This window comes from Drosophila teissieri, chromosome 3L (assembly GCF_016746235.2).
Source record: "Drosophila teissieri strain GT53w chromosome 3L, Prin_Dtei_1.1, whole genome shotgun sequence".
In the NCBI taxonomy this organism is placed as follows: domain Eukaryota; kingdom Metazoa; phylum Arthropoda; class Insecta; order Diptera; family Drosophilidae; genus Drosophila; species Drosophila teissieri.
In genome coordinates this window covers 24,363,909-24,391,435 of record NC_053031.1, presented here as the reverse complement: position 1 = coordinate 24,391,435, position 27,527 = coordinate 24,363,909, and the positions used below count along the sequence as shown (strand labels likewise).

Here is a 27,527-nt window from a genome sequence, read left to right as displayed (position 1 = left end):
TTGACAATAGGATTAGTTGGTAGGATTAGTGCTAGGATTAGTTGGTAGGATTAATTGATAAGGATAATTGGTAGAATTAGGACTTAGGATTAATTGGTAGGGTTAATTGTTAGAATTAGGGCGTAAGGTTAATTGCTAGGATAATTAGAATAGGATTTGGGATTAAGGGCAACATAAAAGTTAGAATAAGAGAATAGAGAAAGACCCATGAAGGGCACCTAGATTAAGAACCCCGCCCACATACACACACCCACCCGCGCGACCCTTCAACATCAGACCCGCAACACCGGCGGGCAGGCCCGCAACACGGGCCCAGCAACACCGGCGGCCATGCCCGCAACACGGGCCCAGCAACACCGGCCAGCAGCCCCGCAATATAAGTGGCCAAGCCCCGTAACACGGGCCCAGCAACATCGGCAGAGCCCACAGCGGCAGAGCCACCCGGGACAACGCACGACATTATCGGCAGAGCCCACAGCGGCAGAGCCACAGCGACGCAACCAGCCGAGCCACGATCGGCCGATGCACATGGTAGCCGGCAAGACGAAGCCCGACGCCGCCGCGGGTCGGCCGAAGGCGACAACGCTTGTGCGGGCAGAGCGGTCGACGGCAGAGACGGGTTGCTGGACGAACCGATCGAGGAGTTGAACACCTGAGACTGGCGGCCATCATTGATAGACTGGCCACCATCCCGAAGGAGTAAAAAATGGGATGAGCCGGGCCTCCGGCCGACACCCTGGCGGGGAAATGTGTGTGTGTAGGGAAACTAACCGCGAATTAATTCTAGGAGTTAAGATATAAATAAAGTACTGTGAATTTATAAGACCGAAAACCGGACAGTTTCTTTCCTTTTCAGTTTCTTTCTTCCCCAACTCTCCTTTCCTTCCCCCTCGAACCCCGTTCGGGAGCGGCCCCGCGCATCGCAGCCATTTTCCGGACGAGACTTGTTTCATAGACAAAGAAGTCTATCATACTTTAGTGAAGCCTGTATTAAACGCCAAGAACTTCGGTCAAAAGAAAAGTGCCGAGAGGAGCGAGCGAGTGGAGCCAGTATAAGGAATACTCCTGAAGAAAGAACTACAATTGACCACAAAGATGAGATACAAGGTGTACAACATACACTTGAGTTCATCGCCGCGATGTTAGTGTTGCTGGCACTATTGAACCAAGTAAGGATCTACAAGCGATCAGTGCAGCGGCGTCGGGACCATCACCATACCCTGGAAAGGATCGTATCCAGTATTCTGCAACACCAATAGTGCATAGCGCGGGAAACGGAGTCCGCTCAGCAGATATGAGCAGTGTAGCGAGCAAAACCTACAACCACACATAAAATAAAAGCCGGCAAAACAATTCATCAAAGAATAAGTGAACCGGTGCATTTTTTTTATATGGATATCACCAAAGACAAAGTAACAGCAGTGACTTTCCAAACAAGTATATAATTCAAGTAATCTGAGAATCGGATAGCGGCCGAAGCGTGTCCGTCAGTCTGTGCGTATGAACATCGAGATCTAAGAAACTATTAAAGCTAGGAAGTTGAGATTAAGCATGCAGACTCCAGAGACATAGGCGCAGCGCAAGTTTGTTGACCCATGTTGCCATGCCCACTCTAACGCCCACAAACTGCCACGCTCACACTTTTGAAAAATGTTTTTTTACTTTTTCATTTTGTATTAGTCTGGTAAATTTCTATCGATTTGCAAAAAATGTTTTTAAAACGCCCACTCTTACGCCCACAAACCTCCCAAAGCTGCCACGCCAACACTTTTGAAAAATGTTTTGATATTTTTTCACATTTTTTTTAGTTTTGTAAATATCTAAAGTTTTGCCAAAAACCTTTTTGCCACGCCCCCTCTAACCCACACGGGTTAGAGTTGAACACGGTCAGTGTTGAAATTTCTCATTCGCACTTCCACTAGCTGAGTAAGGGGTAACTCGACTATAGCGCTCGCTCTTGTTTTTTGTTTGTTTGTGTATATTACGTTATTGTTCGGTTTACAAATTATTGGTGCACGAATGTATATGTATGAATGTATAACTCCATCCATATATATAGCAACACCCAGGATCCAACGCGTCGAGATCTCATCGCTCAGGATTAAAGTGGGCGGCGAGTATCCACCGTTGCCACGAGGGATGGATTCGTTACTCCCCGCTAAAAACAACTTTTATATCAACTTTTTATATTCTTTGTATGCTAGCCTTTAATTTTTGTATTATACATGGCACTAGCCAACAATAAATGAATCAATAAAGTTATGCTATTAATTTAACTTCAACAAAATAAGTAGGTAAACATTTCTAAAAAAACGATGACATAACGTTTGACGGACAACCTTGAAAAAAGAGGATCGTATTGCGCGGCCCGCGCCGATCACCATCAGGCATGCGGACGCATGAAGGGGAAAACATGTGGCCGAAACATTTCCCAATCGTTTTACGATCAAGCTACAGCTTAGCTTGTGGGGCAGTGAGGAATGCTGACTGACGAACCTTTACAGGCACTTATAATATTTATTCTCGTTGTGTTGGAGTGGTGAGGGGCTTACTAAGATCCCACGACCCAAAATCGACGAGCTTACGCTGGCTACCTGGTGCATCGGATGCCCCTCCCTCGGCCTTAGTCCTTACCCAGGACACGCCGACGTAACAATCTACACAAGGAGAGTCGCCTAGGAGCACAACTAAACGGTTCAAACTTAACTTTCTTTCGCATTTAGTAACTGGTTCCTTTGGTTTTACCACTATAATATAATGAAATTCAATGATTTGCTTGAGCCGACGATTTAAGTTTTCACTAACGTTCGTACTGCATGCATAGTCAGATTGCTAGTCGTCCACATAGTTTATGTTATACATCCTTGATAGTCAATTCACATTCATCTAATCCCTGGTCAACTGTTTTCCTGCTAACGTTGCCTTTACGGGCTGAATTACTTGTTTCCTTAACTTTACTGACTGTTTAACCAATTTGACTAACTATTTTGCAATCTTTTCTAACTGTATCAACTGTATCAACTAACTGTCGTAAATGTTTCAAACTCTTTACTAACTATATCACTAATCGTACTGTTCCAAAATTTGTACTAACTCTATTACTAATCACGCTAACTGTTTTAAAATCTTTACTTACTGTTATTAGAACGGTTTAACGAGCTTTTTCTGGTTTATTATTGATTTCGAAAGTGTTTTTATGTTGCATAAATGTGCATCATTATTTTCCTATCCAAAATAATTTTTGGTAACCTTTTCTATATGAATTTCATTTTCTTATGTACTTATTTTTGTGAACGAGATTGGTCTCCCAGTTTCTATGAGGCATGCTGCAATTAGTGAGGTTTTTTTATTAAAAAAAATTTTAACGTATCTTACATAATTAGTTGTATTTGCACTCTTACGCTCTGGGCATTGCCCGACGAAGTGCTCAAAGGTACCGCAAGCGTAGCTAGATCCGCGCTCTCTTTTTGGCTTGCGGCAATCCCTAGCGTAGTTTCATTTGGAATTACAGTTAGGGCACCGCGCATCCTTCCTGGCTTCAAGCGTCTCCGATGTATAATGATTTAAGTACGTGTCCTGTTTCCGTTTGAGAAGGTAAACTGCCGTAATCGCTTTTAAGATCTACCCTCGTTCGGTGAAACATTGTATGCGAGCCTGGTCTCGCAGTCCCGGTGTCGGAATACCGTCAATGACCTTCTCGAGAAGCTCCTCCACGTCAATGCATACGTGATCTCCCGGCGTTTCATTTGCATGTAGGCAATGCTGAGCTTTCCCCTTTGAGCTTAGCGATAAAGAGCATACGCATAAAAAATCCAGACCTTCGAAATCTTGTGGAAATTTATGTCTGTAAAGACATGAATTTGGCAACCGCGTTTATGCCTGTTCTTGGTGGCGTCCACGATCTCGGAATTAAGTGTACGTAGTACCGACTTACTTTTCTCGATCTCGTCTCGTATTTTTTTTTTAATATGGCTCATTCAGCCTCTTAATTGGACAGCTGTTCCATTCCGATTTTAACTCTGGCTAAATCGGAAATAATTAGGAGATCATCGTATTCCGACTGTTGTCCCAGTGAAAAGGCTTCACCCGACTTCATCAAGGGCTGTGTAACTTTTTCGTTCCATTGTGGCTGCTCTTCTTGCGAATTTGTTAAATGGTGTGGCTCGTTGCCGCGTCCATCTGGTGAAATGGCCTGCATGCGCGCCACTAATTCGGCTTTTGAGCCTGAAGTTTGTTGAGTGCTGCCAGCCAGGTTTTCAGCTGAACAACGGCGAATTGGTACATATGTACATGACAAAACAATGTTGTGCTTGTCCTTTCTCTAAAGGTGATTTGTGCTTATAACTCCTTTGCTTCTTATTCTATTTTACTTCAATTGTTTACTTCAAAGTCCCTACCATCATAATATTCGCAGAAAATAGGGCTGATTCGGGACACTGAAATTGAGTAATTAAATCTTTTCTTCAAACTGTACCAATAACGGAGTTTTTTTCGTTGTGTGGAGCAGCTTTTATCCCAAGCTGAAGACATTTCGGAAATTGGAGTATCACAATTAATATGCCATTTTCTCCGAGTGCCTTAAAAGTGTATTTCCGAATAAGCCGGTATGGCGGATCGAATTTTTTAAATATGGCTCACTTTTCAATTTTATTAAACAAACATTTTTATACAAAATAATATACGGCCACGACCACTCTAACGCTAACAAGTGTTTTCGGTGGCAGCCCTGTCTAATTTATTTGAAATTGCTTATCCTAGTGTTATTCGACATCGGATTTTTAATATAGTCGTTCATTTTTGATTGAAGCAAAACCGAAATTATATATTGTAAAAAATACGGTGATTACGATCAACTAAAATACATTTTTGGCGTATAAACTGATGGCGGAAATACGACTTGTTTTAATCGACTGACTGTTGATATTGATACATGTGTATACTTTGTATGCCTACTGTATTGTTCTGCAAGCTTCAGACACTATACCCTCTGGTATACATTTCTAGTGTAAACAAGTAAAAAATGATTTATTTCTGGTAAGTATTTTAACTAATAATAATTTTTAACTTACTTTAGTTGAGTCCTCTTGCATTTTTGTATGCTCTGCTATAAAGCGCACACAAAAACAGCTTTTGTGAATTTTTGGAAGGCATTTGGAATGGGAAAATGCTGGATTGTTTAAAATGGGACTTTTCATCCCAAAAGATCCTATATCCATATCGGGGACGGCAGCTATTTCGTCTGAACTACAATGCGTGAGTGGCGGAACTGGACCATGAACCTGACAGCTTCCTCCAAATGGTCCACTTGCCGTAATGCTGAAAAAAAAAATATTTTGATAACCATTTACCGAAATACGAAGTCAAAGTATAATTTACTTAATTAATAAGGATATTGATTTTTGCTAAATATTTTGACAAGAAAACTTAGAGGCATTCTTAAGGAATTAAAACCAATCCATTTCTAACAATAAACAAGTGGGCAAAGAAGAATTTTGTTGAAAAATAACGAAATTAGACTTTTAAAAGTACTGTATAAAACTTTTAAAAAAGTCCACCCTAAAAAATTACCCTTTCGCATTTTTGTGTAAGTTCAAGTTGATTAATTTGAACAATTTTAATGTCGAAAATTTTGATTTTACCGTTGCTGTTCAATGATGCTTAATTTTGCTTTAAACCAACACATCGGTTATAAAATATTTAAGAGAAATCGACAAAGAAATTTTGTTCCCACTGAGTTATGAACTAGCATCATCGTGATGACTGAAATACATTATGCAAGCTTGTTATAATTTAAAGCCACATACCTAAATATTTCAGTGTGTGAATCGGATCCCCTCGAACTTGCCTTACTTGATGTGTTCCACGTTGAAGGCATTACAACCAGAATTATTAAAAAAAAATTTTAACGTATCTTACATAATAAGTTGTATTTGCACTCTTACGCTCTGGGCATTGCCCGACGAAGTGCACAAAGGTACCGCAAGCGTAGCTAGATCCGCGCTCTCTTTTTGGCTTGCGGCAATCCCTAGCGAAGTTTCATTTGGAATTACAGTTAAGGCACCGCGCATCCTTCCTGGCTTCAAGCGTCTCCGATGAATAATGATGTAAGTACGTTTCCTGTTTCCGTTTGAGCAGGCAGTTTATGGTAGTTTCCAAAAGCTCTGTTCTCAACAGAAATGCGTTTGGCGATCCGTATGCGGTGAGCAAGAACGAAGTACGAATCGTAAATCCAAAGTGCGGATTACGAAAGTTCGCGCAAACTTCTGGGATAAACCTTTGGGTACTCGGCCGGATGCTCCAGCGTTGTCCCATCTTTCTTGCCCCCTGCGTAGGAAGCACTGCTCCATTTGTATTACTTGTTGCTCCCAGCTAGGACCTGTGAGGTCCGCCTTACATCAGATCGCATTCCTCCAGCGGGTACTCGTATCTAAGCTTTAGATTGTATTTGGCTGCTATTTGCAAGGCAATCAAGTCAAATGGGGGAACACCAGCAAAAACTAGCGGTGCCACAGCGGACAATAAGTTTTCCTCTAGGGACCAGCGTTGTTGTCGTAACATACCACACCGAGGCACCGAATAGCGCTCAAGGCACCATGAGTCCAGCATATTTTGTCCGCCTGGCTCGAGGTTTGAATCCCCAGTCAGCTTGAAGCACACGCACCAATGCTCCAACGACTCCAGTCATTCGCTGTCGATTTCGCTGTCGAGATTCGATATGGCTCAGAAAGACTTAGCCCTGGGTTAGTCGGAAATTTCTCTCGACGAGAAGCAATAGATCATCCGCATATGGCCTTAATGCACTATACGGCTCAAGGCTTCTAAGAAGTACTAAGCAGTACTCAGCACTCATAGCACCCACTCATGAATGGGCCACTGATTGATCCCTGTGGACAGCCCCTACTCATTCCTGTGGACAGCCCATCTCTCGACATCACAACTCGGCTAGTGCAGCGTTCCATTCAACGTTATCTAGAGTATACGATAATTTTGAACATGTCAGGCTGGCAAAAACACAGCTCCTTACGTTCTCCAAGCATCCTCCACACAACGGGCGAAATCCAAATTGCCATCTGCTGCCGTCCGGAAGAACTTTTTTCACACGATCCATCATTATGGCCTCAAGCTCTTTGCCAAATACTGGCAGTAAGCAAATGCCGCGGTATGACGCTGGGCACTTCCACTTAGCCGAAAAATACCCGACTCGCATGCAACACGAATACAGCACCAGCAGTTGCTAAGGTATGCAATTGATGCCGTCCATGCCAGGAGTGAGTTTACTCTTTAATCTAGCGACACAAGCATCAATATCGTAAATGTTGAGGATCGTTGTGACTTCCTCCGCTGGGGCAATCATGCTCCGCAACTGGAAAAAAGGTACGGAGAAGCCCACGCGCACAGTACTCCAGTCGGTGTCCAGCTCTCCAATCACGCGGAGGCACCCAATCATCGTGCGTTTCCTGCGACTTTGACATATTCTGTATACGCGACCCCAGGGATCATGTGAGTTTTTTCCCACGAACCAGCTTCAGCTGTCCTCTTTGGTCTTCAGGATAAGCTTATTTAACAGGCTGAGGCATGCTTCAGTTCGACCACAATAAGCTCCATAGCATCATTGTCATGATGACGACTGGAATCTATGTCTCCTGACTTCTCAACGCATTAAGGCGAGGTCGGCGGTCTACCAACTGATCTTCCGCCTGGGCGATCCAGGTGTCTTCCTACCCACGGCAAGATCACACACGTCATGTACAATCCTGCGCAGGGTAGAGACTTGTTGGTCCAGGGACGATAACGAAAAGTCTTTCGAAAGTTCGGGTGCTATACCAAGTCACTCATGGAAGCTTCTTCCCGACCACAATTCGCTTGGGTGAAGCTAAACATATCAATGTCTAGCTTGCACCCTTGCTAAAACTGCCGGATACACTGGGCAGCCAGGTAACAGCATATGGTGCCCCGAGGCATAGCCCCTGAAGCGGTCACTTCGTGCACTATGGCCTGCCTTCCGCACTGTCGGCGGACATTTTCTGCAAACCGGAAGTTCTTTACCTGGTGGTCCAATCCGACACACCTGTGGCTAGCGTAGCTATGTACCAGGGCACGGTATGATGGCACCACTACGCGCAAGACCTCTCACCTCGTGAATTGGAACGCCAAGAGACAGAGCGATCTCCTTGCGGACTTTCTTCTTTCCCCTCCTTTCCATAGATATTCGGGTACTTGCTCTAGACCACAGCAGATTAGGTCTCCCTTGGTATCAGCGGCACCGGTGTAGGAGCTGACGAAGAAACGGGCAAGCTAGGGTACGTAGCTGAGTACATGCAGGGTAGCAGGAGCATGAACACCGTTTAGGAGATGCTAGCGGCGGCATTGCGTGCAGCTTGCAGCGCTCCTCCAGCACGACTGTGAACGCGCTTATCACCTTCTCGTAGCGGTTCATGCAACGTATTTGCTCACCGGCGTGTTCAGGCGAGACCGCTACAGTAACTACGCTCACGAGGCATGTTTCGCGGATACGCGATATTTCCGCGGCAACACTTCCAGGTCCGCGCTGCACAACGAACTCCGCATGGCCATAAACTTTCAACGTCTGTATGGCTTCGCACCTTCGTGCTCAGCAGTGCAAATAGCTGTTTCGTTTACAGCAGCTAGCACTTTTCCGTAGTTTTCTAGCTTGTCCTTGACTGCGTGGGCTCTGGAGCACCAGCGGCAGAAGCTACTTTCGCCCTCGACAAGTCTCTATGGGGCGAACTGCCTCGTTTTCCTCTGGGGTTCCCTCTATCAACTCCGCGCGTCTAGCTAACCACATAGTCATAGCTAAACATATCGCTTTCTGAGTTGGTAGCCTCCGTGGGTGCTGGTGGCTCCATCTGCCGGGACTCCCTGCTAATTGACCAGCTTAGTAAGGCTACTCACCAACAAACTGGTACGGCGAGACACCGACCTTAACAAGGTCTCCCACCAATCAGATGTTTGGTAAGGGAATCACACCAAAAATGGGCTAATGCTTCTCTCGAGACAGCGCATTTATTGAACAGCACATGGAACATTTTCGATGGAAAATCGTTAATTTCCACGCCACTTAATGATATTCCACTGAAAAATTCGAGACCTTACACCAATGTTAAGCCGGGTTGTATTGTTTATATCCGCGGACTTATAGAAAAATTACTTTCTTGACTGGGGCCCGAAAAAAACATGCGCGTCTCTGATATAATATGCAACGTTAGGTCAGGAGTATATTTCTCTAAATGATAACCTGGGGCGACAATTTTGGGGACTCTACCAGAGATATTTATCAATTATATTCATTTACCTAATTTGTTTGTTGAAAATTAAACCTTTGTGATAAGTTTTTGGTAGTAACAGTAAGTTCAGAACTTACAAAACTCTGGTATGAAAATTAGGAAAGTAGAAGATTGGCAAAACGAAATAATTCTGTGAGAGATCAAAATGGCGAAATTGGAGGAGGTGATCTACGAGAAAACCTTGAGGTGCCGCTGGTTTACAAGGTCTGCAGGTGTTACTAATCTACGGGAAATGTTAGTGAAGAAGAGAAGATTTGTCCGAAGCACTATTGGTGACGCATCTTGTCTGGATAGAACATCTGGAGAGGGGCAAGCTTGTTAATCTCAAGTGGTGTGTGACGACGCTGTGTGGGACAGTTTGTGGGGACACTGTTACGTAGGCATATTAGTGCCCTTGTCCTCGAAAAGGCTTGGTCCCTGCAAAGGCTCGTCGTATTTTGGACTTGGGAGCTTGGTAAGCCTTTAACCTGTCCACCAAAACGAGAATAAATATTAGAAGTGCCTACAAAATAATTAGATTCGTAGCGTTCGGCAGTCATCAGTCCTCACTGCCCCACAAGCTTAGCTTTTTAATTAGAAAATTGCATTGCCTGGAGGAAGCAGAAAATTTGTTTAATCTTTAATACTTCTTGTTAACGCTTTTGTTTTTAAAAATAAGTAAAGTTGGCACGAGAATATCTATGTGGGCAGATAATAAGAAACTTAGGAAACTGTGTTCCGTCAAACTTACCCTAATCTAATCCTGTGCGATGAGATCTAGACGCTCTGGATCCTAGGCATTACTAGATATTACGTTGAAATATTACATTCATATAAGTGCTGAAACACATTATAAAAGAAAAACATTTTGCACACAAAAAAAAAAATAACACAAACTGATTATTAAATATATAATCACGGTCCAGCCGCTATCTGATTCAATTACTCGGTCACTGCACTTGTTTTGGGTGTCATTGTGTTCACCTTTTGTTGGCTGGGGTTTAAAAAATGCAAAGGTTCACTCTTTTGTTTGTTTTGCCGGCTGATTAATCTCGGCTGTACCGGTGTCGGCGTATTTTGATGCCTTAAAAAGCTATCGGTAGGGAGCTATTCCTAGGAAGCTTATTACAAGGTTCTATTCGGGAAGTGGCCCACCTAAAACAGTGGTTCCTCTTTCTAGGGAACTTTTACCAGGCTCCTACGTGGAACTGGCACGTCCAGAAAAAGTGTATGTCTAAATCCCTCTTCAGTTGTCCAAAACAGTTTTTCTATTTTCCTGGACTCGAGCTTCACAAACGACCTGGCTACGTGGCCTAGTACGTTGGCCCAAACTAAAGACGTCCCCCGCCCAAAATACTCATGGAACCTTTAAAGCCTCGAACCTCTCAAACTTAAATTTAAATTTAAATTTTTCCAATAACAAAACAAATGACATACTTTTTCAAAGAATAATCGACGGTAATAAGTTCACTTTACTAACCAACATATTAATTATTAAACATTTAATTTTCAGGAAACTATGTTCCGTCAAACTTACCCCTATCTAATCCTGTGCGATGAGATCTCGACGCTTTGGATCCTAGGCGTTACTAGATATTAAGTTGAAATTAAAGATTCATATTGTAGTAGGCTGACCCTCTGGTCCCACTGAGATATGAATACTTATAGTACACGATAACGATATTAAACTTATGTTAAGACTATGTTAAGCTGATGTAAATAACATTAAGAATCAGTCTGTGCTGACCAGCGGAATAAAGAAGAACTGCGTATTATAAAACCCACAATATACACGTGAGCACAAAAATAAAAAACATACGCAAAGTGAATATTTTATATATTTATATATATGTACTAGTTGGCCCTGTGCGCTTCGCCGCATGCAGTCTTAAAATTTAGTGAAAAATTCCTAGAATTTGTTATATGAAAGTCATTTATTTTATTTGAAAATTGTTATTTTCAATCCAAAACATTTGGATAAACTTTATTTTTCGTTTGTCCATTTGGAGCGAATACAAATAAAGAGTTCGGAATGCCAACTCTTATACAGGCAACGTATAGCTGCCCATGAGAAAAACACGGCTCTTCCAAATTCAACCCGCATACTTGAAGCGTTTGTCCTTGTGCCTTATTGATGGACATGACAAATGATAGACGCACTGGGAATTGCAGTCGCTTAAATTCAAACGGCATGTCTGTTGGTATCAACGGAATACGCGGTATGAGCACCATTTCTCCTTTCGCTTTTCCAGTCAATATCGTGGCTTCAATTAAATTCGGCATCAATTTTTTTATAACCAGTCTTGTGCCATTGCACAATTTTGGTGCATTTAAATTCCGTAGTAAAATAATTGATGAGCCGATTTTTAAGTTCAAAAAATGCGTTGGCATACCAGGCGGTTCTAGGGAATTTAAAAATTCAACTGGATAATTCACTGCATCATCTTCTTTCATAGCGCTATCAAAAGATTTATATGATATCAGTGCGCCTGGCAATTTTTCTTGAATGTGAAAATTGATTTCATTGACATGTACATTTTTTGGTGACAATATTGCTCGTTCTGTCAACCAATCGTGATTTCTGTGATTTTGAATTATATTTGGAAAAACGCTTTCTATTAATTCCCCTTTAGATTGTAGAATTGTACAAAAATTGTTTGGCAAAGTGATCAAGCCATTTGTATTTGGAACTTTGCCACTTCCGATTTCTAATAATTGCTTCGAAAACCGTTCTGCAGATTGATCATAGTGCTTTTGGACATATCGCCACAGGAAATAATACTTCAAGCAAGCATTGACCTGATCCGCTAACGTTGCACGTGGAATGACGGGCAATGTTTGTCGGAAATCTCCTGACAAAAATATTATTGCACCACCCAAAATTTGTTGATTGCGACGTAGATCTTGCATTGTTCTGTTTAATGCTTCCAGAGATTTTTTATGGGTCATTCTTCTTCTTCTTCCTCCTCCTTCTTCTTCTGACTTCTTCATGCTCCTTATTCCTTCTTCTTCTTCATCCTCCTTCTTCCTCCTCCATCTTCTTAATCCTTCTCCTTCTTCCTCCTCCATCTTCTTAATCCTCCTCCTTCTTCTTCCTCTTTCTTCTTCCTTCTTCGTCTTCTTCCTCCCCCTTCTTCTGAAAACCTGCGTGATTGTTGATGCTTTAGTGTTCTTGCTTTATTGCGTTCGGCTCGTGTATCTTCTAATTGATGAAGAAGAAGGAGGATGAGGATGTGGAAGTCGAAGAAGGTGCAATTGGTGAGTTTAACCTCAAATGCACGATACACATAATTAACACAGTTCAACTTACCACCTCAAAAACAAATGCCTGCTGTTACAATTTATTTATGAACCAAATAAAGTTTGTCTCATGAATTAAATAAAACAAAATGAGCAGAGAAGAATGACATCCTATGTTTTGGAAATGGCGCTGCATGTAAAAAACGGTTTTCCCGCTTTTCTTTTGACTTTTTCCAGAATTTAAACTATCCTATCTCTCAAGTTGAATCGAACTGCACATGGTGTGCGAATTTTATTGTAATCGTTTGATTGGTTTAGGAGTCCATTGAGGACAAACATTGTGACACGAGATTTATATATATTAAGATAAGATGTATGGTAGTATGTATGTTTCACTGCGGCACTGCACTTGTTTTGGGTGTCATTGATTTTACCTAATTTTGGCTGGCATTAAAACAATGCATATGCTCACTATTTCCTTTTGTTTATTTTGTCGGCGGTTTAGTCTCGGCTGTCATTATTTCAGTTCGATTGGCTGGTTTATATTTATGTCACGGTACTGCTTATGCTTGTTAAGCGGACTCGGTCTTTTAGTCTTATTGCGGATGCGGGATACGATATTTTCCAACGCATAGTGATGTTCATGACGCCGTTTTACTTATCTTTTGTTTGTCCTTACAAAACACCAACACTTTTGACGTATATATAAATTAAAAGAGGAGTGTGCTGCACGCCTAAAATCGTATCCTAATGGTCTATCACTTCTACGTTTTCAATCATATTGGCGGTGCTATAGGAGGCTTTGGATTCCTTGCCGCTTATCCTGGAACTTTCTGTCCACTGTTTCGAAGGTCTTCCTTCACGATGTGTCCTTTTGTGTTAACCTTGTCAGCGCAGGCCCGGATTTTCAAGTCACTCCCTGGTCAAGGATTTCTTTTGGATCTGTCGACTCGAACCTTCTTGAATCCCATACATTTTTCAGGTTTTGTGTGACTGTGTCCTCTCTGGACTCGAAATCTTCTGTCTCCGTAAGAGATTGTGTCTTCCTTGGACACGAAATCTTTTGACTCGTTTAAAATCGTTTTTTGTCGAAATGCATTTTCTTTGTGGCTATCAGTTTAACTCAACGAGCTAGTTGATGCCAATAACAGTTTTTGAGTTGGCGAGGCTATATATACAGTTGCTATATTTGTGAGTGGCGGAAACTCGACGATTTCGCTGGAATCAATTGTCTGCAGCGAGAGACAGCGTAAGAAACGATGGAAATGGAGGATTTTTATAATTGAACGTTAACATGATCTAAGACTTAGATATAGTTTTTAGGTTTTAATTAACAGAATAAAGCACGAATTTGTTAGTAGAAATGGATAGTGTGATTGAACATTTACAATCCATTGGACTTAACAAACATCAAAAATTAAGGTAGAGCTTTTATTAGAACGTTAATATGGAGGAGCAAATATTAGTAATAGACTTTTTTGGGTACATCAACATGAACAGCATCTAGAAAACACAAGAGTAGAAAACATTCCAGTCATAGCCAAGCCTTTATCAGATTTATTAAGTCCTTTCACAAGGACAGAGCAGTGTATGAAAAATATCATATCCAAAAGGATTCTGACGATAGACGGTTACATCCCTTTAATGTGTATGAGTAGAAAAATAAATTTTTTTTATGAACAGTATAACTGAGGAAAAAAATAAAGCGTTGACAATGTGTAATTCTCCTGGGAACTTTAGAAGTTGTCACAGATTGTAACGCGATTGCCAAGACGTAGATTAAGAAAAAAACTTCGTTGCCCATTTCTGGGTAGGCAATTTTTTTGGAAGACTTTTATGACGAAGAAGAACATCCATCCGGTACATAAATTATAGATGAGTTCTAAGGAGGACAGTCTGAAATCTAGTAGAAGCGAAGGAGTATAAGTGTAATTGGATCGGCCTTCAGATATTTTTTAAGAATCCATATGTAAGCTGAAAACATTCAACATTTATGGGCAGGATAATTTTTCGGAGAAAAACATCACTTTCTGGGGGAATTCCATTCCTAAGTAATACCACAAAATAGTAGAAAGTGCATTTTAGTAAATTTAAAATGAGAAACAAAAAGGCGACAAACTACTTGGGACTTATCGCATAGACCACACATACGTCCGATGGAGATTAATAAACAGAAGTATAATCTTATCTTAATAATCGTAGATACATATTCGTAAACGTTTAATTGTATCCAACGCGCAGTACTGGATTCAATGAGGTAAAAAATTGCTTAGAAAGGCGGTAATTTTTGGTAGTCCACTTAGGATTATACACGGCAATAGCGAGATGTTCTTTCGAAAGTAATTTTGGTATTTGAAAAACTAACATCTCATGGAAACTGACTGGCACAGGTAAACGCAAGTTTAATATATATACCTCTATCAACTTAAATCGTTATATATGCCACAAGTTATTAATAGCCTTACTGTAATAAAAAATCAAATTAGTAATACTTTCCTTTGCGATAACTCTTCCTTTGGCAGACTATTGTTGTATCCTGACGACACGAGTCGATCAATATTCGTCGCAGAATAATAAGGGTAAAAGCAAGCATGTGTGTCCTTTAAAAGTAATTTACTGAAAAAAAAAGTGTACATTATTTGTAGATGGTAAAATTTTAGGAGATATGAAAGGAAATGTGTCAAAACAAAGACATTAGAATAAGAAGATGCTTAACGCCATACAATTTTTTTTTCAAATTTTTGTTCAAAAGCCAGAGAGCGGAGAGCTCTAGAGCCAGCAGCTCTCTTGTACGCACAGCCGACCATCGTATGTGTGCACCCGTATCCTCATGCATTGTAAATTTGACAAAATGTGCCCTTCTTTTTGCAAGTTCTTAGATTTCGAATCTATATTATTTTTAATAAATTGCTACCACGTAAAAACTCTAGTTTTGACTTTACACAAAATCATTGGAATACAGCATAGATATAATAATAGCCGAATCTATGTACATAACAAGAGAGAACGCTATAGTCGAGTTCCCCGACTATCTGATACCCGTTACTCAGCTAGTGGAAGTGCGAAGGAGAGTCTTCAGCACTGCCAGTTTTTGGCGGTTTGTGGGCGTTAGAGTGGGCGTGGCAAAAAGTTTTTTAGCAAATCGATAGAAACTAAGAAGACTAATATAAAAATGAAAAAATATGAAAACGTTTTTCAAAAGTGTGGGCGTGGCAGATTTGTGCGGTTTGTCGGCGTTCGAGTGGGCGTGGCAAAAAGTTTTTTGGCAAATCGATAGAAATTTATAAGACTAATACAAAAATGAAAAAATATCAAAACATTTTTTAAAAGCGTGGGCGTGGCAGTTTTGGGCGGTTTGTGGGCGTTAGAGTGGGCGTGGCAACATGAATCGACAAACTTGCGCTGCGTCTATGTCTCTGGAGTCTGTATGCTTAGTCTCAACTTTCTACCTTTTGTAGTTCCTGAGATCTCGACGTTCATACGGACGGACAGACGGACAGACGGACGGACAGACGGACATGGCCAGATCGACTCGGCTATTGATCCTGATCAAGAATATATATACTTTATATGGTCGGAAACGCTTCCTTCTGCCTGTTACATACTTTTCAACGAATCTAGTATACCCTTTTACTCTACGAGTAACGGGTATAATAATACATAATACAAAATTTCATAAATGACATTGTTTATAAATTAAACCGCCAGTGTTACCTAAAATGATTATGTCGACACCTATGTTTACGTTTTTATTGAGAGCCAAAATGTGACTAAACTAAGCTTTGGATCGCCATATGATTATACTGGCTTAAGATGTAAACAAGTTACAGTTAGGAGTTAGAAGGTTTGGAAAAGTACTGGGCAAGCTCGCGCAGTGGTGGGGTGCTTGAATTGATTACGCTGATAAGCGAACAAAGATGAAGATAGATAAAGGGTGCCTTGGTCGCGCGCATAAAGGGTGTCTCGTTCCCAAACATACCGGCCCCCCTGAACGGTTGTTCAGCACAGAGGCAGCGCAGCAATTTTGGCAACTGGTCGTCTAATCCTGCGTGAACTTCGGTGATCCGTCCAAGGATCCATTTAGAAGGTCGTAGATTAGGCTCCTTGAGTACTACCAGTGTGTGGATCTTCAGATTGTGGGTTTCCAAATGCCATTTTGTGAAGAGATGTCAGGTATTCCACATGCCACCGTTTCCAGAAACCTTTATGTTGAAAGCAGCGGCTAGTTTGAACTCGAGGAATTGGTAGCTCTCCCATGATCTGGTTACTGGTGCCTTTGCGTTGAAGAAAGCTGCGTTTGCATTTCTAATGAGATTGCGGGCTCCCAGAATCCAGTACTACTGACGGAGATTGGTAAACGTTGCATCAACTCCAGTGTGAGGATGGGAGACATGAAAATGTAGAACAAGTAGTCCAGCTAGTTACGATCCTTGGGTATCATAATTGGGTGTTTGGCAAGTTTCGCGTAAATTTCTCGATTCTCCCACCGATTTGGATTATTCCAAAATCATCTAGGAACGGAGAGAACCGGATTAGATGCGATTTAGCGTTAAGCTGGCGTCAATTCACCAGCTAGGCATATTCTCTGGCCAAGCATTTCTGTTGCACCGGATTAGATGCGATTTAGCGTTAAGCTGGCGTCGATTCACCAGCTAGGCATATTCTCTGGCCAAGCATTTCTGTTGCACATGTCGAATGAGTCGGCGTTGTGCGGCCAGTAGCTCTTCAGAAGTAAGGAATGGTGAAGAAGTCCTTTGATGAGATCGAAGAGTGTGAATACTTTTGTCAGGAATGTTATGTAGGATTGTGGGCTTTATGGCTCGTTTCTCCGTGTTGACATTGAAATTTGACGATACGCTGAACTTGTTTGTAAAAGGTGGCCACTCAGAGGTCGGTGTAGCCAGCCACGATGGGCCTTTCCACCACAGTTGATGCCCCAGAAACTATGACGGATGAAGTCCTCGAGAAGCACAATCAGCAGGATTGTCTTCCGTGCGAACATGGTTTCAGCAATTCCGGGGAAAGTCGTTTAGTATCTTATCCGTTCGGTTGCAGAGGTAGGTGTTCCAATGTCGCCAGTGTAGCACAATTTCTTAATCTGTCCAGCAGCTCGTGCTGAAAAGAGGAATGGTCAGTGACGTTTTTACGAGAGTAAGCAATCGAGAGAGAAGTAAGGCAGCATTTAGCTCCAAACGTGGAATCGATTCGGACTTGATCGGGGCCACCCCAGTTTTGGCGGCAACAAGGGTGACTTGAAAACTGCATCCAACTGCAACTCAAGCGTAAACTACCGCCCCGTATGCGTGTGTGGATGCGTTGGCGAATCCGTGCAGCTGAACGTCTCGAAATGGTGACGCAATATACCCTAGGACTTGGCATTGGGTAAGTGCTGGCAAATCCTCTACCAAGTCTCTCCAGAGCGTGCGTACAGTTTCAGGAATTTTTGTGGGAGAAATGGTCGCATCGAAATCCTTTAGATTGATATACAGGACGTCTTAACCTGGATTCCATTGGATTCCAAGAATTTTGACTGGTGAATCCTCGGCTGATTTGTTGCGGACCTAAATGGGCTAAAAAAAATTCTTCAGGAATTGATTTCAGAAGACGCCAACTATTGGAACTCCATTTGAGTAGTTTGAATTTGACTTTATCCAATAAGCTCGTCCTTTAGAATCATGAGGTCCTCGAAGGTGTTGCACCCTTTTGGAATATCGTTGACATAGGCATCGTGCAGAAGTGCGTGGGATGCTGCAGGGTACTCTTGGCGGTGATCGTCGGCGAGTTGCTTTAGAACTCGAACAGCCAGAAAAGGGGATGGTGCCAGTCCGTAGGTCATCGTCAGCAGGCGAAAATGAAACATGGGTTTATTCTCAGTTTTGCACCAAACAATGCGCTGAAAATTGGTGTGCGGCTTGAAGATTTGAATTCCGCGAAATATCTTTTCGATATATAAGCACAGAACATATTGGTGCTGCCGGAAACGTAGACATACACCAAAAATATCGTCTTAAATCAGTGGACCAATATGAAGACTGTCATTGAGCGAAAACAGGCGATTGGTGGCCTGTGGCAAGGTCGATTCAACAGGCGGTGCCTTTTCTTTGAAAGGGTACTCGACGATATAAACCCCGTCCGTCGAGCGCTTATGGGAGGCAGCAAAATGACGCTCTGTAGGATAGTTAGCGTCCAAGAAAGCCTGGTGAGGTTCATCTCCATGAATGAACGAACCATTGAGTTTCCAATAAACATGTCCGAAAAATGTTTCCAGTCCTCATAATTCCTCAGTGGCCGCGATATCCCAATCGGCTTCCTTTTGAAAGGCATACAGCTCTTCCGAGAGCAGTACAAACCGCAAAAAATTTTCTTGTAGTTGTGCCAGGCGGACAACTATCGTTTCCACAAATTGAACGAAGTCAATCAATTTTAAGGCATTATTATGCGCACGAGTAATTTGGCCTTTGCACAAGTCCCGTTGTTGAATCACACTCCGCATGGTGGTCGAGAAAAGGGAAAGAAAGGGCCAATAAACATGTACACAAAATCAAATGTCCGGAAAAAAACGCAGTTGCGGTTATCCGGTTATCTCAAAGACCACTTTTTTTGTGTTTTTATAGATGAAACCTTCAGTGTTACTGTTTAGTTTATTTATTGGTTAATTTCAGACACTTGAAATTATTATGTGGATACTCATGCGTAGGTTTTTATTGAGAGGCAAATTGTGACTAAACTAAGCATTGGATCGCCATATGATTATGCTAGCTTAAGATGTAAAGAAGTTAGAGTTAGGAGTGAGAAGTTATGGAAAATTACTGGGAAAGCTCGCGCAGCGGTGGGATACTTGCATTGATTTCGCTTGGGTTGTGTCCGCACATTAATGCTTCGAAAAAACAATTTTGCAATAAACAGTTTAAAAATTTATATTTATTTTATAATTATAAAATTTGTAATAATTTACTTTGTAAATGTTATAATTATTTATTAAATTTATTAAGTTAAATTAGTAGCATGTAAGTGACACTTTCATTATTTAAAATGCAAATAAGATTCAGTTTAATTATTTTGGTATATTCTAATTTGATATTTTTAAAAAGGGGCAGAGGCTCCGTGGTCTGAAAAGCCCATGTTTGCTTAAAGCTGGGTACCGATTATTATATATGTATATTACATTTTATTAATTATTAATATTAACATTATTATTAACATAAAAATAACTATGTAAACGGCAGCTAATTTGAGCGGCGATTTTAACAATCGAATAATATTTTTTTTTCTTTCAAAAAATAATTGTCATGGCACCAATTTTTAAATAATATTTTATTAGATCATATTGAAAGCGATCAAAACGTTAGTCATATTCGTAAGTTAGATAAAAATATATTTCGGTCCGAAAATCGTCTTCTAGCACATTTTGGCCGTCACCAACAAGTGGCTGCATAGTGCAAAAGCAATGTATGGCCGTTACGCATCTTGTTATTCTAATGTCTTTGGTCGAAAGAAGAAGAAAGAGGGGTTGAATGGAATTTTTCAAATAGTAAGCGTCTTTCTGTCGGTTTGTTTGTTCGATATATTAAACCGCTAAAGTTAAAATACCTCTAGTTTAGCGGAAAAGCGTTTTGAATAAAATCTGGCCTTATTTTAGGTTTCATTAAATTTAAAAGGACGATGCCTTTTTTCAAGAACCTGAATTCCCTATTACTAATAAAAGCTGAAAGAGCTAATTTTTTTTGCAGTTCAAAAAAATCAACACTATTTTTTCAATTACAACTACAGGATGTATACCAATGTATTTTCTCTGAATGTTAATTATACCCGTTACTAGTAGAATAAAAGGGTATACTAGGTTCGTTGAAAGCATGTAACAGGTAAAAGGAAGCGTTTTCAACCCTATAAAGAACATATATTCTCGGTCAGGTACTAGTCGCGTCGATCTGGCAATGTCCGTATGAAGGTCGCTAAATCAGGAATTTTAAAAACAAGAAAGTTTGGATAAGGTGTAATTATACCCGTTACTCGTAGAGTAAAAGGGTATACTAGATTCGTTGAAAAGTAAGTACCAGGCAGAAGAAAGCGTTTCCGACCATATAAAGTATATATATTCTTGATCAGGATCAGTAGCCGAGTCGATCTGGCCATGTCCGTCTGTCCGTCCGTCTGTCTGTCCGTATGAACGTCGAGATCTCAGGAACTACAAAAGGTAGAAAGTTGAGATTAAGCATACGGACTCCTGGGACATAGACGCAGCGCAAGTTTGTCGATTCATGTTGCCACGCCCACTCAAACGCCCACAAACCCAAAACTGCCACGCCCACACTTTTGAAAAATGTTTTGATATTTTTTTTTTCATTTTTATACTAGACTTGTAAATTTCTATCGATTTGCCAAAGAACTATTTGCCACGCCCAAAAACTGTCAGTGTTAAGGACTCTCCTCACTTCCACTAGCTGAGTAACGGGTATCAGATAGTCGGGGAACTCGACTATAGCGTTCTCTCTTGGTTTCTGTACGAGTATGTCGGCTTTTTTATGTTACATATCGCTTTACTGCGTTTGAGGCAGTAAGGATTTTCCTTTCGGAAAACCAACTGGAGTATGCATTAGCGGCCGTTTCCGGTGGAGCTAGCTCCGTGAGTATTGTAGCGTCCAACCCCGCTCTTTGTGGAGCATAGTGTGCACCACGATGATCTAGAAGCCCATCGGCATGGGGTACTCGGGGATGGGACCGGACTATCGCCTGCTGGTCAAGCCGGCCGCAGGATCACGCAGATCTACCAGACCTACAAGAAGCAAATTCCAGTGCCGCCCATTACAGTTTTTTCCCCCCATTTCTATCTACATGCCCAAAACAGGTTGGGGTTTCTCGTCCGCACTAGCTAAGTAACGGGTATCTGATAGTCGGGGAACTGCACTGTTTTATTCTCTCTACGATGAAAAAAAATGTATTGTATTTCCAACAACAACAACTATATGATTAAAGCGTACATTTATCTCAAAAAAAAAAACAAAATCAACCAATATAACAGAATCATTATTTTAAAGATCGAAGATAACATTTTATGTATGTACATAAAAGAAACCGTAACAAATTTAAATGGATTTTTAAGTTTAGCAAAAGCCCCTAAAGCTATATTTTTAAAAAATTGTATCAAATTATAACTGGTTTCCATTCGGTCACATTTGTAAATTTTTTTTATAAAATTGTTTACCTTGTTTCGAAGTTGTACGTCGGCCTTTTAATGAATAAAAACGCTGGCAAAAAGTCAATAAAGACGCGCTTAACCCAGGGTGCCATTTTATGAGTTTGAGGTGAACGAAAATGAACGTTCAAAACGACAACCGTCACGCAGATACTTAAAAGAATTTTAAAAATATTACGTCATATTTTATCTACAATTGAATTCAATATTACCTGATAGACACAAGTATCATTGCAAATATAAGGTATTTTCCCAGCAACGGAACAACCAATGACGTCGGCGGTATAATTTCAACCACCAAAAGAAAGAACACGTGAAGACTAATAAGAATGGAAATAGATAGAGTAACCTGAAACAAATTATTATATATATATTTTAATTTCAAAAGGAATATGTTTATACATCTTTAATTACCTTCTCTCCACTATCCGATGGAAGATAAAATGTCAATACAGTTAAAAAGGATATTCCCATGCACGGTATTATTATATTAACAGTATAAAAAAGCGTCTTCCTTCTCATTGTTATATTAAATGTGATGTCCAAATATGGTTCGTCGCAACAAGTATAAAACTTTTCATTCCTGCAATTTGGTTAATTTTGTTTTTAACTATTTTTGTGCTTCTTGCTTATTTCAAGATATGATTACTTTTCTATTCCTTACATTTAATTGTTAAAATGTAAGAACCAAAAAGTTATAATATCAAAAAACTTGTGAATAGCAAATAATATAACTTTATGACTAAAATCGGGTCTTGCAGTTGCCAGTAGTACCTAAATTTATTTATTGTTAACATGCCAACTTTAAAGACAAAACAAGAGAGAACGCTATAGTCGAGTTCCCCGACTATCTGATACCCGTTACTCAGCTATGTATTTGAAGTGCGAAGGAGAGTCTTTAACACTGACAGTTTTTGGCGGCTTGTGGGCGTTAGAGTGGGCGTGGCAAAAAATTTGTTTGCAAATCGATAGAAATTTACATGTCTAATACAAAAATGAAAAAATATCAAAACATTTTTCAAAAGTGTGCGCGTGGCAGTTTTGGGCGGTTTGTGGGCGTTAGGGTGGGCGTGGCAAAACGTTTTTGGGCAAATCGATAGAAATTTACAAGTCTAATACAAAATTGAAAAAATATCAAAATATCTTTCAAAAGTGTGGGCGTGGCAGTTTTAGGCGCTTTGTGGGCGTTAGAGTGGGCGTGGCAACATGAATCAACAAACTTGCGCTGCGTCTATGTCTCTGGAGTCTGTATGTTTAATCTCAACTCTCTAGCTTTTGTAGTTTCTGAGATCTCGACGTTTATACGGACAGACGGACGGACAGACGGGCATGGCCAGATGGACTCGGCTACTGATTCTGATCAAGAATATATATACTTTATATGGTCGGAAACGCTTCCTTCTGCCTGTTACATACTTTTTAACGAATCTAGTATACCCTTTTACTCTACGAGTAACGGATATAATTGTCCATAGCATCTCAGCTGTGCAATAATTTTGTTCGTTATTTATACAGAGAAGCTGCTGGAGCATCCAAGCTCGCCTCTCTCGCAATAGTTATCAATCTCGGATTCAAGTGGAGGATAAATTCTTGTGGTTTACTTACAAGTTATCCGTAAATTGTAACGTTAGTGACGTTGTACGAGTATTTTAAAAATTTGTTGTATAGCTCTTGCGAAAGTGCAAGAAGGTATGGATAGCGCGTAGATCGGTAGTTGGTGATCCTCGTGCACATGGATTAGTGATTTGTTCACCGGTGTAGCCATAAGATTATTGCTTGAGCCATCACCAATGTGTGCCAAATAAAATAATTGTTGCCCGCTACGCAACATATTCGTGTCGGTCGCGTAATAGCCTGATCCTAGTTCCTGATTATTGCTGTCACCACCGAGAGACCTTCACCGTAAAAGAAAGTGTCTGATAAAATTACCCAAAGGAAACCAGAGGTATTTGTGCAAAAAATTGAAAGTTGGAGCTGGAGACAAATTTTATGTTTATTGTCTTGTGCTGAAATATTGCACCTAGCTTTTAATTTTTGGCACATCAATACATCAAGAAACGAAAAATAAATCTTTTCTGGAAGAGCTAAAAACCAAGCTACAAAGTCGGATTAGAACCATTCGCCAATTAAATGAGGGGTTACACCAGAGAGCTATTCCGATTTTAGAGGAAGAATTTAAATGTCGACTCGAAAATTTAAATGCTTCAATTAATAAGGCAAATCAGTTACATAACATAGATTATGTCGTTGAATTTGGAGACGAGTTGGAAAAACTTCGTATAGTGACTAAGGCAAAAATAATGTCTCTGGTATCTGCCTTAAAGACTGCAAGTGTCAGCGAAACTTCGGGATCAGCTGCTGTAGCCCCAACTATGGCGCGACTTCAAAATTTGGCATTGCCAAAATTTAGTGGGGATTTTTCGGAGTTCAAAAATTTTATCAGCCTTTTCCAAACTTTGGTTCATAAAGACGCCAGCATTCCAGTTATCGAAAAATTTAACCACTTTGAAGTTAGCCTGCCGTTAAAGTCTGATCGAAATGGGTTGGGCAACTCCTTCGAGGTTGCAAAACAGCGGTTTTTGTCGCTTGAGCGAAGGTTGTCTCGAGATCCTAACATATGTCGCCTACAGACACTCCCCATTCCCCATCCATGCGTTTTAAGAGTAGAGTATGTCTACAAAGTTGCTCGTCGTGTTCAATGCTTCCTGTAAAACATCGTCTCAGGTGGTCCTAAATGACATCCTGATAATGGGACCATCTAGAAGAGTTGTACTCCACGCTAATCCACTTCCAGCTGCACATGTATGCCCTGACTGCCGATGTAAAAAATGTAAAAAAATGTTTCAACTCATAGTGTGGAGAAAAGACCAATTTGAATCCTTGAAATTATACACGCTTAACACCGTCACATATGGTACTGACCAGCCCCATTTCTATCTCATCCATCTTCGTTGTCGACATTCTTTTCGAAAAGGGTGGCGGAGATTCAAAAATGTTTAAGAGAAGTTTCAAGTCTTCAACGGTTCAACTTGTCATTGTTTGGGGTTGGGGGCGACTATCTAACGCTCCTATATCATACGATGCCAAGTTTCCCTTGCTGATAACGAAACGCTCGCAATTCGTACAGAGCTACGTCCGGCATGTACACCATTCAAACTGTGCCCTCGAGCGCCTGTCAGCATCCTACGACAGCATATTTTGATCTTAAACGTTTAGGAACTCTGCAGTCAGACAGTTCGGTCATGTTGTGCGCTGCTTTAAATGCAAGCCTCGGCTGATGCACATATTATGGAAATTAACCTGCAGATAGACGAAGCAATCTCCACTTTGTGATTGTGTCAGATCTAAGTACTGATTATTTTTTATTGGCTTTTCAAAGGTTTATTGGTCGACGAGGATACCCGCAGACGGTTCACTGCGACAACACGACGAACTTCGACGGAGCGAGTCGCCACTATCAGGCTCTTCGCGAGCGGATCGAGGAGCAGGCGGACTTCCGTGCTCCGCAGATGGGCAGACTATGGGAGGCAGGTGTTAAAACTGTGAGCAGTGGGCAGAGCGCTCCTCAACGCGGAAGAGCTGGAATAAGTCCTCATCGGGATCGAGGCCGTGATGAACTCGCGGTCTCTCAGAGCTCTCAGCCAGGACCCAAGCGACGGAGAGGCGCTCAACCCGGACACAGGCTTGAAACTGTGAAGTGCACACGCATTCTCTTCGTCGCCGCCGGAAATATTAATTATTTTTGCAACCAAAGTTATAGGTTTTTTTTAATAAACTAATTTAAAATTTCAAAGTGAAAACCGGAAGGAAAATGAGCGCGGGCAAAAGCTATAATACTGAAGTAATTGACAAAAGCGCATCTGCAATATTTGCATCACGTCCATTAAAACGAGCGGCAACACATCAAACCTCTTGTCGCATCAAGATGCCTATTTAAAGTGTGTAAAAGTAAGTGCGAACACTCAAAATTGCATTAGGAGTTGCGACATTTTTAGCTTGAGAGCGCCATTTTTGTGTGACTGATTTACATTTGAATATACAAGTTATTATTCGAGATATAAATATTGAAAAAATAAAAAGACGTGTTTAATCCAGGGATGGTTTGGTTTTATTGAAGCCAGGATTAAGACTGAAATGTTTACCGTAAATAAATCCAAAGCTAGCTGTGGGTAGTTGGCATCGCCGTTGGCAGAACATTGACGACGTCGCTGGTGGCAAAACGAAACTTTGAATCGTTCGTTTAAACTGGATTAACTCAGCTTTCAGATTATTGCAGACTATTCAGATTTTGGTTATTGAAAAGACCGTTGCGGCGGATGTTTAAAAACTGGTCTCGAGGAGTTTGGCTTTGCTTATTCTGCAATACTTGTTGCACAATTCTTGTGCGAGGGATTTATGCTAAGTTTATGAAGTTAACTTATATAGTCTAGAAGTGCAATTTCACAATTTATAAAAATATAATCAAACCAACAACAAACTTATTTTTGAACGCACAAAAAATTAAAAAAGTATAATGCGTTTAAAATGTTTTGTTTACATGAATTGGTTTCGATTCGAAAATGATTTATTGCTTTTTTTGTTACAATAAGCTGAAGATAAATTGAAATATTTTTTATTTTTAAAGATACTTTCAGAAGCCGACTACCGAGAAACTAGTCGTTCGATAATTTTTCTTTTGAAATATAAGAAAAAACCAAGAGATATTGGATGTTCGAAGGAGAGACTTCAACATTGACAGTTTTTGGCGGTTTGTGGGCGTTAGAGTGGGCGTGGCAAACAGTTTTTTGGCAAATTGAGAGATATTTACACGACTACAAAAAATGGGAAAAAATATCAAAACATTTTTGTGGGCGTGGCAGCTTTGGGCGGTTTGTGGGCGTGGCAAGAAGATTTTTGGTATATAGAGTTAAATTAACAAGACTAATAAAAATGTGAAAAAATTTCAAAACATTTTTCAAAATTATAGGCGTGGCAGTTTTGGGCGGTTTGTGGGCGTTAGCGTGGGCGTGGCAAAAAGTTTTACTGCCGATCTCTAAAGATGGACAATACTAAGGAGAAAATTAATTTTAATATTCCCGTTACTAGTAGAGTAAAGGGATATACTAGATTCGTTGAAAAGTATGTAACAGGCAGATGGACCATACTTTAATGTCGTATATTAATTTTAATTTCAAATATAATGACTTTTTCTGTGACTGTGTGTTTGCTTATTTCGATTTGCATATTCTTTGAATACACATTGTCTACCTCTTGGGAGCGTGGCAAATTACAGTTATAGTTATTTTGGGTCGCGGGCGGGAGTTAGACGGAGAGAGAGATATAGATGAAGACAGAATGGTTACTTCGCTTATGGCCAGTTGGAAGTCGCTGAGTGTAGAACGAATTAAAGTCTCCGATGCGCTGGCGCATTCAGCTGGAATTGGCGTTTAAGGCGTTTAGTTTCTACCACAAATCAACACTCGAAACGATTTGCACCAAGAACTACAAATTTATTCGTCTGACGCTAGACCGAGCAATCATCCCAACGACAATACATCAGCGCCGCCAGGAAAACAAGCTCTATTCTCATATTCAGTGTTATAATTGCGGAAAAACTGGCCACAAAAAGGCGAATTGTCGCTCAAAAACAAGTTTCTGAATGCAATCCTGATTTGGCTAATGTTGACACTGACGTGCAAGTTATCCAACCCGTAAATATAGCACTCTATCCCAGTTTATAAACAAATTTTAAATTTCAATCTAGGCGGCATTTCCTTTGTCTTTGTTTTTGTCATTGCCCTTGCCAGCGCTTAGCTACCCGCTAAGATAAA

The 27,527-nt window shown here is 40.7% G+C and overlaps 1 protein-coding gene across 4 annotated transcripts in view; it reads right to left on the bottom strand.

Annotated features, from left to right (window-relative positions):
* The window catches only part of LOC122616112 (acetylcholine receptor subunit alpha-like), a 171,094-nt gene that overhangs the window by 23,442 nt on the left and 120,125 nt on the right, over positions 1-27,527 (bottom strand). For all 4 annotated transcript variants that reach the window (XM_043791414.1, XM_043791418.1, XM_043791416.1 and 1 more), the window contains 5 exons: positions 22,132-22,300; positions 21,930-22,066; positions 21,727-21,870; positions 15,021-15,140; positions 5,070-5,316 (listed from right to left, as the gene is read on the bottom strand). In XM_043791414.1, coding sequence (XP_043647349.1) covers positions 5,070-5,316; positions 15,021-15,140; positions 21,727-21,870; positions 21,930-22,066; positions 22,132-22,300 — 817 coding nt within the window. The remainder of the gene's footprint in view (positions 1-5,069; positions 5,317-15,020; positions 15,141-21,726; positions 21,871-21,929; positions 22,067-22,131; positions 22,301-27,527) is intronic.